The sequence below is a fragment of the Zophobas morio genome, unplaced genomic scaffold (genome assembly GCF_036711695.1).
Source record: "Zophobas morio isolate AGI-343-1 ecotype UQ-CSIRO unplaced genomic scaffold, CSIRO_AGI_Zmor_V1 ptg000024l, whole genome shotgun sequence".
Lineage (NCBI taxonomy): Eukaryota > Metazoa > Arthropoda > Insecta > Coleoptera > Tenebrionidae > Zophobas > Zophobas morio.
In genome coordinates this window covers 908,461-920,546 of record NW_026972129.1, presented here as the reverse complement: position 1 = coordinate 920,546, position 12,086 = coordinate 908,461, and the positions used below count along the sequence as shown (strand labels likewise).

General features: G+C 33.7%; 1 protein-coding gene and 1 long non-coding RNA gene across 17 annotated transcripts in view; one reads left to right on the top strand and one right to left on the bottom strand.

Moving 5' to 3' along the window:
- Nucleotides 1-12,086, top strand: part of Dscam2 (Down syndrome cell adhesion molecule 2) — a 956,598-nt gene that overhangs the window by 214,401 nt on the left and 730,111 nt on the right. For all 16 annotated transcript variants that reach the window (XR_010281598.1, XM_064064644.1, XM_064064647.1 and 13 more), the window contains exon 8: nt 4,852-4,996. Coding sequence is in view for 15 of the 16 variants with exons in the window: in XM_064064644.1 (XP_063920714.1) it covers nt 4,852-4,996 (145 nt within the window). In the remaining variant the exon portion in view is untranslated. The remainder of the gene's footprint in view (nt 1-4,851; nt 4,997-12,086) is intronic.
- Nucleotides 8,155-8,879, bottom strand: LOC135135561 (uncharacterized). Its single transcript, XR_010281601.1, has 2 exons — nt 8,372-8,879; nt 8,155-8,309 (listed from the first exon to the last, which is right to left on the bottom strand). It is a non-coding gene; the product is annotated as an uncharacterized LOC135135561 (long non-coding RNA).

Sequence of the window (12,086 nt, the reverse complement as noted above, 5' to 3'; positions counted from 1 at the left end):
ACAAATTTTGTTTTCACTGTTCATTAACGATTTAATGCGTGGCTTTCGTTACTCCAATTTTGTTGTATGCGGACGATTTGAAGGTATTTAAAACTGTTAGTTCCGTGAAGGATGCACTTGAATTACAATCAGATCCTAATATCTTATATGATTGGACAGAAAACAACTTATTGCCTTTGAATGTTAACAAGTGTCTTATTATATCATTTCTTAAGAGCAGGTTTTACTCAAGCCATTCATTCGTTTCTCGAACTGTGAACTCAGTGAATTCTGAGGGACGTAAACATTTTCGACGGGAGAGGTGAATCTTAGTCACAGCGTACACAGAAAGATTCAACTTAGTTCGGGTATCGTCGTCGACTTGTAACACTCCACCGATTATAATATGACAAAAGTATTTCAAAATACGATCTCGTCGTGTCTGTAGTTTGCGTTTTAGAGTGGGAGTAGATGTGAGCCCCCGCTTAGCGTCTTTCCTCACCTGACCCGAGTGAGGGCGACCAGAAATCGGCTTGCATTTTGTCCGAAAACATGCGTTCTGTTTTTTCGTTTCATAGCAACATTTTGTAATTTACAACGGCGCAATTTTATATACGCAGTTACGAAACATTGATCTTGCTGCCCCCGTTTGAATTTTTCGAAGGCGTCATTTTTTTCAATTTTATGTGATTTTGTTAATTTTTATTGCAACAGTTATTTATCAGATTAAAAAAATTCGAACGGTGGCAAAATGCCACATCCTTTGAAAACACTCAATTAAATTTTCAACTATTTTTAACCATTCATAAATCAATGATTCAAAAAATCATAACCCATTGCACGGGCTACTTTCCGTGTGGGTAAAACCTCCTCTGAGGGTGAACTTTTACTATTATTTGGGTAATTCTACCTTGTCTCGTGTTGAGGAAGTCAAAGATTTAGGTGTTGTTTTCGATTCTAGATTAACATTTAAGAATCATTAAATTATTTTATTTTTAATAAATTAATACGGATTCTTGGGCTCATTTGGAGGCATTGTCAACATTTTTCGATTTCGACCCTTAAAATATTATACTTTTCTCTTGTTCGATCTCACCTAGTTTATTGTTCTTCCATATGGTATCCTAATTATAAAACTGATTGTGATTTATTGGAAAGAGTACAGAAAAAATTCCTTCGCTTATTAGAATTTAAACTTGGTCGAACTCATATACAGGGTAATTACACTTGGGTAATGTGTAATTTTCATATTAATTCACTGGAAACTCATCGCATAATTTCCGATATTCCATTTCTTCGAGGACTTATTAATGGTGAGATAGATAATGCCTGCTTACTAGAGAAATTATCTTTCATTGTGTTGCCTGCTGATAGCAGATTGACTCGTAGTCAACTGATTTTCAGAATTCCTTTGTCTATAATCTATAACAAAAAGATCGCAAAACCATCCAATTAGACGCATGATGAACATTTCTAGTTAATAATTTTTAATTTTATTTTGCACGTATTTATTTATTGTTTAATATTTATTATATTCAGTTTTGTAAGTTTGTTTCTTGTATGATAAATAATTGAATTAATATTGTAATAGGGGTATCCCGTTAATAAATATTCTATTCTATTCTATTCTGTTCTATTCTATTGTACCGTGAGAGCTAATTGTTTGATTCCCTCCCTCCCTCCCTCCCTCCCTCCCTCCCTCCCTCCCCCGCATTATTATCAACCTTCAAGTAAAAAATGTGTTGAAGGACATTAATACAATTTCCAGTAAAAATCGACATAAAAAATGTTTGCTCATAAAAACTTTGTCACCCCCTTTCATCTTCTTAGGAGTGAAATCTCGAAACAATCTGAAATACGTGTTTCATTATTTGTGTTGGAGAGTATTAAGTAAAACCAAGTTTCACGTAAAAATTTAAATTTACAATACAAATATTTTTCCCATACAAACTTCGCCACTACTTTTCACCAGAATAACAGAAACAGAGCCACAATTTGAGATACGTCTGTAAGAGTTAACGGCATTGTTTTCGCGTGAAAACGTTTATTAACGACCAAACTTATAATCAAATGACGAAAAACACTGTTTGCAACAGCCTCCTTTATAGTTTTAATTAAGAAAATATCTTATTTGGTATGGTTCTGGTATTTTGTTAAATTAAATTTATTTCTGCGTTTATTTATCCTCTTTTTTATGCTAATTTATAGATCATGTGTCAATACTGTATGGTTCTTTAATAAAATAACGATCGTTTAATTAATTAATTAATGATTATTAATTAAATGAATTATTTTTAAAGTGGTTTTGCGAAATTTTTCAGGGTGGCCGGTTTTTTTTTGCCGGTCAGTGTATTTCATTTTTGCTTTTGAACAATTAAAATTAACCAAAAACTCGTTGGAAACAAAATTAGCCCATTTCGATGTAGTCATGGAAAATTTTCAAACGTTATCCGCCATATTGCAAATTTGGGAATTAAGTTGCAAGTTAAAGTAAAAATGGATTGTAATCAAGTACCAGAAGATATATTTGAGTGGGCCAAAGAAGTTTCGTTAAATCTTCTTCCCCAGAAATCCCGAGAAATTTATGAAAGTGCATATCAACGTTTTAACATTGGAGTGGTGTAAGGAAAAAGCAGTGCAAATATATTCTGAGGATGTCCTTATGGTGTATTTCACAAAATTAGTAAAGAAAGTGAAACTGTCTTCGTTATGTTCACAGTATTCAATGTTGCGATCAACTTTGGAAATTGAAAACGGCGTGAATATTAGTAAATATTCCAAGTTACGTACGTTTCTGAAGAGACAAAACGAGGGATATACTCCAAAAAAGGCACCAGTCTTTACAAAGGAGCAAGTTGATCGTTTCTTATATAGGGCACCAGATAATTGTCTTGACATTTTTAAAACCACAGACTTCGTGGATTTGTGATATTTTTGAAATTCTAGCGTAAATCACGAAATAAATGAATAACGGGGTTAGCGGGTTGCCGCTAACCACAAATTACATTCATCATTTAGGCCGAATCACCCTGTATAGATAAGGATTGTTAAGAAAAAAAACTGTCACCGCAAATCAGTTAGTTCTCTTCGTTTTAGGGGGACATTAAAATTGGGAAGAAAATTGTTTTAAATTAACCGAAGTGTTACCACCTATGCAAAATTTATGCAATATTACCTCTATATTGTAAATGATGTTCAGTTTTACACAACAAAGTATTTTAAGTTTCATTGTATTAATAATAATAAACGCTAAATATGTTATATATTTAGGTTTAACCTAAATATACACTGGTTGAAATGTGAGTAGGGACAATGTAATGAGAGAGGGCAGTCTGGCAGAGGAAGCGTGCTCAATGTGTGGGACGACAATGAATGTTTATAGTTGAAAGTTAAAAGGCGTATTAAGAAATAAATGAATGAATCCTATCTGTGTTCTCTATTTGGAAGAAACCAGTAGCGGCTCGTAGTTTACTCTACTAGAGGGTCAGTTTTATATTTCTATTCCTATATGACGCTTTACAATATTTTCCATGTCCATTCTTCGTATTTTTAATACATTTGCGTGTGAAGTTGTAGGAAGATCCGAATTTGCAACTAAATTTGACCTTATTCTTTTAATATTACCTTCACAGTTTGTTATGCGTTTTCTCCCTGTTATAATATCAATACTTCTTATTTTCAGCTTCTTAAGAAGAATATTGCAATGTGGCAAAATATTATAAAAAAAATTTAAACAACACGTGAAATCTTCATCACATAAATAATAATTTTTCAGACCCCCAATTAGAGTGTTTTGGTCGGTCTCAATATATAATATTCGTCTTGTATCAAAACACGTCAAAACTTCGTTTTTAAATACACGTACAGTTTCAACACACCTCACGATGGACTTCCATCCGGTTGGTGCTGCCTTTGGTAATTGTACTTTTATTACGTCATCCAATAAATAGATTTTAGGTTGTTTTCTGACGAAAGAGCTTTTTGCATAATTAAATTTAACTGGTGGTTAAAAATTTCGTCGCTCAGGTTTATAGCTATTGTCCCAAAGGGATTAATAAAGCCAAAAATCATTCGTACATTAAACCATTAAGAACGTATCTAAAAATACGCATCATTGGCATTTTTGTAGAACTGTCAGTCGTGTCGTCAACTTAAACCGCTATAAAATCTGTTAGCACCGAATTCAGATTTAATTTTGTCTTGACAAACAGCAAGGATGAAATCAAGTAACTCATTCTGAATTATTTTCGAAGTCTCCTCAAAATTAGCATTTCCCTCTAAATGGTCTTTGAAAATAATGTCAAATTCCGCCACAAAGTTATTAAACTACGCAATACACCGAGATTTCCGGAATCTTCATTTTCCTCATTCAAATGCAACACAAATAATAAAATCTAGAATTTTCGATATAACGTAACGATTTTTTATTACGTTTTCATAGTGTTGAATTGAACTTCTGTAGACGCTATCAAGCTGAATGCGAATATCTACCCGGCTTCCCGACCGATACAGTAGTTATGATGATTGCAGAACGCAATGGGCTATGTTTGACTGCTTTAAACGAATTTTGCTATAAGTTTATTTAACTCCCACTCAAAAGATATAACTACGTATAATACTCTGCACGAAGTCAATATTTATAATTGACCCAACGAATCGTGAATCAGACTGGTTATCTTGTTGAATTTTTTATTCATGTCATGGTATAACATATAGAAATACATAACTGACAAAACGTAATTTTGACAAAAAAATACTTTCTTCAGTTTTTATTTTTTGGAGGATAATTGACCAATTGAGACCATCTACGAGCCGCCACTGGAAGAAATTTTACAGTAGATAAATTTATAATTAAAATGTTTTTTTTTACAGATGCACCGCCTACATTACTTTACAGCTTTATAGAACAAACACTGCAACCTGGACCCGCTGTATCACTCAAATGTAGTGCATCTGGTAATCCTACTCCTCAGATATCATGGACGCTTGACGGATTTCCTTTACCAAGTCATGGCAGGTGATTCAACATAATACTATAATAGTGAGTTTTTACATCGCGTACACTAAATATCCAAAGTATGCGTCCTTATTTCATTGAGTAATTATGGACAATGCAGAACGTGTATGATCTCAGAGAATAACAATAAATTTTATTATTATTTTTTATGTATCTGCAGTTTTGCAAAATGAATTAAATCAAAGTTAAAGTTACAGTGTGATTCAAAAACTTTAATATTAAAATTGTTTGAATTAATATCAATGCTTTATATTACGGTTACATTAGTTAGCTGATCGGTTAATTGTCACTAGATGCCTTGGATTTGTTTTTTAAAGTTACCGTACATCGACTTATTTATTTAGCTTCATTCCCTCAGTGGTCTCTCCCCCTTTCAGAATGAAGATTAGTTACCCATATGCCCTATATAGCACATCTAGCAGATCACCTTCCTTCATTACTAGTGTTGCTTGTTCTCTGGAAGGACTAATTTCATGTTGGATTTGCTATGGAAGATGTAACTATTGTGAAGGCAGTTTTTGTGATTCGTGATTGCGATTCGCTGTTACGACTACTGCCATCGCACCTTCCATTTCTTGCGATATCGCAAATCCAACTTGAAATGGGCCCGTGAGGTTTTTGTGGGTTTTGTACTGTATGGTGTGGCAAAAGATTATTACTCAGTCCAAGAACGTGTTTCCGTAAGTTCAAATTTATTACAACCCGCGTCCGACAAAATATGAATTGACCAGTTCGCGTACGTCACACAGTCCGCGAAATCAAATTTCGCGGCCGCTACTATAAGTAAGGGCCGTTAAAGTAAATGTCATTTTTACAAATTTCGACACTTGAATAAAAGCAGACACTTGCTAGAAAATTTATTTATTGTCGGATAAACAATATAAGTTTTATCAAACTTTACTACACTACTTATTTACACTATTTTCGTTTTCATTTGAATTAAAATGGTTGGATTCATTTGGACCCAATTCTAAATTAGTCTTATAGGTATAATCTGAATTCGTAACGGTAAAATTGCGATCCTGCATGTCATCAATGGTGATTTTTGTCAACTCATCACGTCTCATGGCTCGTGATACTCCCATAATCAAAACAACCTAAAGAAACAACAATAAATTGCTCAATTTATAGGAACTTTGTTTATGTTAACCTCCAAAGCAAATCATTTTCTTCGTTAGCTTCTTCCAAAAATAAACTATAGCACTTGTCATATTGCCTCTTATTATTATTATTATTATTAATGATATTATTATTAATGATATTAATTATATTCTCAAATTTCTATCATCGCCTCACCAGATCAGACAGTCACGAGCCGCCACTAGTTGGTGATAGTCTAAGCGAGCGATTAGATTCCAAACCAAAGTCATTTAATAGATAAGGTTGCCACATTGGGATGCCATATTTATACGTCACAAGGGGCTCTCAAATGGCGCGAAAATTGCCCGTTTTAAATACTCGAGTAACGCACTAAAAACGGAAACTTTTAATCAAGTGACCGCTTCTACTTCGCAAATTTCAATCCTGTGTAAAGAACAATTTAATAAACCTCAAGAACAATGTTTTGCTGCCAGTAGAACTTGAAAATAACAAATGCGACACTATTAACAGATTTTTTTTTATGCAAAAAAATCTGAAAATCTGCATTTACTGGTTTACTTTTTCCTTTCTAGTAATAATCAAAACATTTCATTTTAGCTTAAACACAAATAAATTTAATTTAAGGCAAAATAGGGTTACACGAGTCGCAGTACTAACACCAAACGTCAGAATTAGCGGTACAGATCGTACAGATTAAAGGCATCAGCTGATCGGTCACACCAACTCAAAATTACAAGTTACTAAAAATTCCCAAGTAATACCAACCTCATTTTGACGTCACATGTGGCTGACACCTCTCCTCCCCCGTAAGCGATTTTGCCCACAAACTCGTTTATGTGGTAACCTGTTCTCTATTAACTAACCTTGATTCCAAACTATGTATTTGCCCATGGTAGAAGGAGACATGGTATAGGCATCCGATGTACCAATTTAAAAATGGTCTGCGCATCCATTTGTGACGTTAGGTGGCATCAACGTCCTTGTGACTCTTGTGAGCTTCGCTAGGGAAGTCTAGGGAATTTCAGCTTGAGTTGTCATTGCTCTGTCCAATACGTCAATTAGTTGTCGGATAACGAAAGTTTGTATTTTAAATTTCGCGCTAATTTCACCCCACTTGACGTCACACCCGATGCGTATGCCTATACCATGTCTCCTTCTACCATGGTATTTGCCGACGTTTGACAGAGAAACGTCAAATGCCATCACTTGTTCGCCTGCCGTCAGAGTGCACGCTCGAAACAATAGAATGGGACTATCTGTATGTGTTTAATCAACGTTTAGAAGCAACTTTAAGAGATCTTCGTAAAATTGTTGTGAAATATAATAAATATGAATTATCTGAGACAAAAAAGTGTGAAACAAAAATGCACGGGTTTGGTGAATTATTGATAAATACGTCGCAATTTATAATACTTCTATCTTCTTTATGCAGAGATATTTTTTTAACTCTGAAGATAGACCGTACATGACCTATGTGCAATTAGCCAATAACACGTGACGTCACGCTGTGGCGGGAACTCAGCGTTTGACAAGCGCCGTGAAACTTCATAAGTGGCAATGTTAACATTTTCGCATTTCATTTAAAAGTGTAGGTATTTATCTAGAAAATAAACACGTGAATAGCTTCTTTCATATCTTTTCTGTGTATCAGGGTGCTTTTTTTGGCGATTTGAGTTTAAAAATACGTAATAAAAATAAAAATACAGAACGCTGTTTTGGTCTGAATTCCTCGTCACCCAAAATACATCCGTGTGTTTCAAGCGGTAAATCGGAAATTAATATTTTCGTTTGAGGTTAATGTGACGGGTTTAAGTGAAGGTGTGTGATTTGTTTTTAAAGTATGGATAATTTAAGTGATTATGCACGATGTCTTTCTGTCAAAGAGAAAAACAGATATGTACAAAAGTTAAACCATTTTAAACGGCGGAGATCCTTATACAATGAGTGCAAGTGATTTTAATTTGTGTTTAGACGATGTCCCTACCATAACAATGAATACCATTCTAAACTTTTTTATTTTTGGAATAAGTAAAATAACCCACAATGAAATTCGTGCATTCAAAAGTCTAGAGGCATTTATTCAGTTTTCTCTTTTTTAAACGACTGTGTCTTTCAACATTACAAGTATTATGAGTGGATTTATTTTGATATCCCAAATTTTGTGATGGAACATAATCAGGATGGTCCACATCCGACAAATCTGCAGGTTCACCTAAAAGAGCACCAATGTAGTAATTTATTAGAAACTGTAAATCTAATAGGTAGTTACTGTACCTAAAATAAAATGATCCGAACAAACATAGGAATACTTTACTTTGGCTTCGTTAAATCCACTCGTTTCAAGGCTTTTAACCAAAGCTTCCGATTTTTTTTCCCATCCTGTATATATTTACCTTTATTGTTGCTAATTGCTGGGAAAGGAAAATAAAATTTGTCCGCATTTCTGGTGCTTCGATTCGCGCAACCCACAACAGCACAAAATTTAGGCATTTTCTCCTAAAATACAAAATATTATAATATTAAGATGCTAGTGTATTTAAAAAAACATTGATGTACATTAACAAAGAATTAATTTGCAAAACAAATGATATAAGATGCAGCGAAGTTAACCTGTACATCACATTGGAAAACATTATTTTTTAAGCCTATTCAAACGTTATGGTGCGTTTTACAGATATCTACACAGTGTAGAAACTGTAACAAACTTACCAAACTATAAAAACACAGTTGACACACTCTCAAATTTAAATGAATTCCGAAAATATTAGCATTGACTCTTATGAGAAAACTAGCTAGTTGTCAAACGCTGCCATCTTGGTGACCTCGGATGACGTCAGTGTATTTGGCTAATTAGCCAAATACACTGACGTCATCCGAGGTCATCAAGATGGCAGCGTTTGACAACTAGCCGGTTTTCTCATAAGAGTCAATGTTAATATTTTCGGGATTCATTTAAATTTGAGAGCGTGTCAACTGTGTTTTTATAGTTTGGTAAGTTTGTTACAGTTTCTAGACTGTGTAGATATCTGTAAAACGCACCATAACGTTTGAATATGCTTAAAAAATAATGTTTTCCAATGTGATGTACAAGTTAACTTCGCTACATCTTATATTATTTGTTTTGCAAATTAATTCTTTGCTAATGTACATCAATGTTTTTTAAATACACTAGCATCTTAATATTATAATATTTTGTATTTTAGGAGAAAATGCCTAAATTTTGTGCTGTTGTGGGTTGCGCGAATCGAAGCACCAGAAATGCGGACAAATTTTATTTTCCTTTCCCAGCAATTAGCAACAATAAAGGTAAATATATACAGGATGGGGAAAAAAGGCGGAAGCTTTGGTTAAAAGCCTTGAAACGAGTGGATTTAACGAAGCCAAAGTAAAGTATTCCTATGTTTGTTCGGATCATTTTATTTTGGTACAGTACCTACCTATTAGATTTACAGTTTTTAATAAATTACTACATTGGTGCTCTTTTAGGTAAACCTGCAGATTTGTCAGATGTGGACCATCCTGATTATGTTCCATCACAAAATTTAGGATATCAAAATAAATCCACTCATAATACTTGTAATGTTGAAAGACAGTCGTTTAAAAAAGAGAAAACTGAATAAATGCCTCTAGACTTTTGAATGCACGAATTTCATTGTGGGTTATTTTACTTATTCCAAAAATAAAAAAAAATTAGAATGGTATTCATTGTTATGGTAGGGACCATGGTAGAAGGAGACATGGTATAGGCATACACATCGGGTGTGACGTCAAGTGGGGTGAAATTAGCGCGAAATTTAAAATACAAACTTTTGTTATCCGACAACTAATTGACCTATTGGACAGAGCAATGACAACTCAAGCTGAAATTCCCTAGACTTCCCTAGCGAAGCTCACAAGAGTGACAAGGTCGTTGATGCCACCTAACGTCACAAATGGATGCGCAGACCATTTTTAAATTGGTACATCGGGTGCCTATACCATGTCTCCTTCTACCATGGTAGGGACATCGTCTAAACACAAATTAAAATCACTTGCACTCATTGTATAAGGATCTACGCCGTTTAAAATGTTTAACTTTTGTACATATCTGTTTTTCTCTTTGACGGAAAGACATCGTGCATAATCACTTAAATTATCCATACTTTAAAAACAAATTACACACCTTCACTTAAACCCGTCACATTAATCTCAAACGAAAATATTAATTTCCGATTTACCGCCTAAAACACACGGATGTATTTTGGGTGACGAGGAATTCAGACCAAAACAGCGTTCTGTATTTTTATTTTTATTATGTATTTTTAAACTCAAATCGCCAAAAAAAAGCACCCTGATACACAGAAAAGATATGAAAGAAGCTATTCACGTGTTTATTTTCTAGATAAATACCCACACTTTTAAATAAAATGCGAAAATGTTAACATTGTCACTTATGAAGTTTCACGGCGCTTGTCAAACGCTGAGTTCCCGCCACAGCGTGACGTCACGTGTTATTGGCTAATTGACCAGTAAAGTGTATGACGCGCGAAATTTGAACTCAGTTCATAACACGAGACCCGTATTTCAGTTCCCCGTGTAATCCTTATGGGTGAAATCGAGGCGTCATTTTAACGCTTAAATTCTACCATTAAAGTAATTTTCTTATATATCCCACTACTTGTACCATGAAGACTGATATTTTTATTGTTGATCTTGATACTAAACATGAACGGAACTGGTGGTATTTAATAAATATTTAAATTCAACTTTTACCATTACATTTGCCTCGAACGTATGTCGTACAGTGGTTCATACTGCCATTGACTTCCCCCTCCACATAAATGGCTTTGATTTTCAGATGCTACAGATCCATGATACAATAATTCTCAAGATATGATACTCGTGCGGCTCAAAATGAGACCAGTTCGCGCATGACGTCACTCAGAGAGTAGAACTATTGGAATTTCAACATAAAAGCACGAAGAATCGCTAATATTTTTAATTTTTACTGTTATAATTCTTTATGTATTTAAAAAAGTGTGTTGTATGTACAACCTCTATATTATATTTATAACGCTGCATAAAATGACCGGAAAAATAAATTTACGTATCTGTCTGAATTAAATTGTAAAAACGAATTTAAGGGAGTTTGATACGCATTTTTATCGTGTGCGACAAATTAAAATTTCGTGTTTAATATTATTTTTCGTGTACTCAATAGAAAAATGCGCCTTTAATTTGGAGATAATTATAAAAAGTGCTATTTTTCTCGTTAGTAACACTTTTCCAACCATTCAGCATAACTGATGTCTCGTCCGCTTTATTTGAATTTTTTGTTCTTCTCATCATTCATCAAAGTATTTGTAACACCTTTCATACTTTTCCTACTATTTTACGGGCACTACATTCGCAATGGCTTCTGCAGATTATCTGAAAATGCCAAGATCTTCAGAATTAGCCATTTTTTGCTTTTTTACGTTTTTATTTGATTATCATGAACATACTTGTTGTTATGGTAATTGTTTACATTTAACGTAAACATAATTATCGTAAATTGAAATTTACTTTAGAAATTCTGTTTTAAACTTTGAAAAACTGAGTACACGAAAAAATAACATGTTCAACACATAAGAAAAATGTGTTTTTTCTTTTTCGCTCCCTTCGATAATTAAACCTTCCATTAAAACGACCACTTTTTACTACTTGTAAAACAATCTATTATTAACAGAACAAAAAATGGTTTCGACACAATTGACAAAAACAACATTTTACCACATAATCTGAACTTAAAAATAAGAATTTTTAATAACTACTAAAAATAAATACAATGTACCTACTATTGAACCGTGTGTGTGCATCATTTTTAAAAGGGGCCATACGGATCCCCATGTTAAATTTTATACCCCATATTGTTATTAAGTTTGATTGTTTTGCTTTTAGGAAGACATAACGAAGGCACAGTTCCAGACTTTAGTTTCTTTAAACCTTTTTTAGGGAGATAATTCAAAAG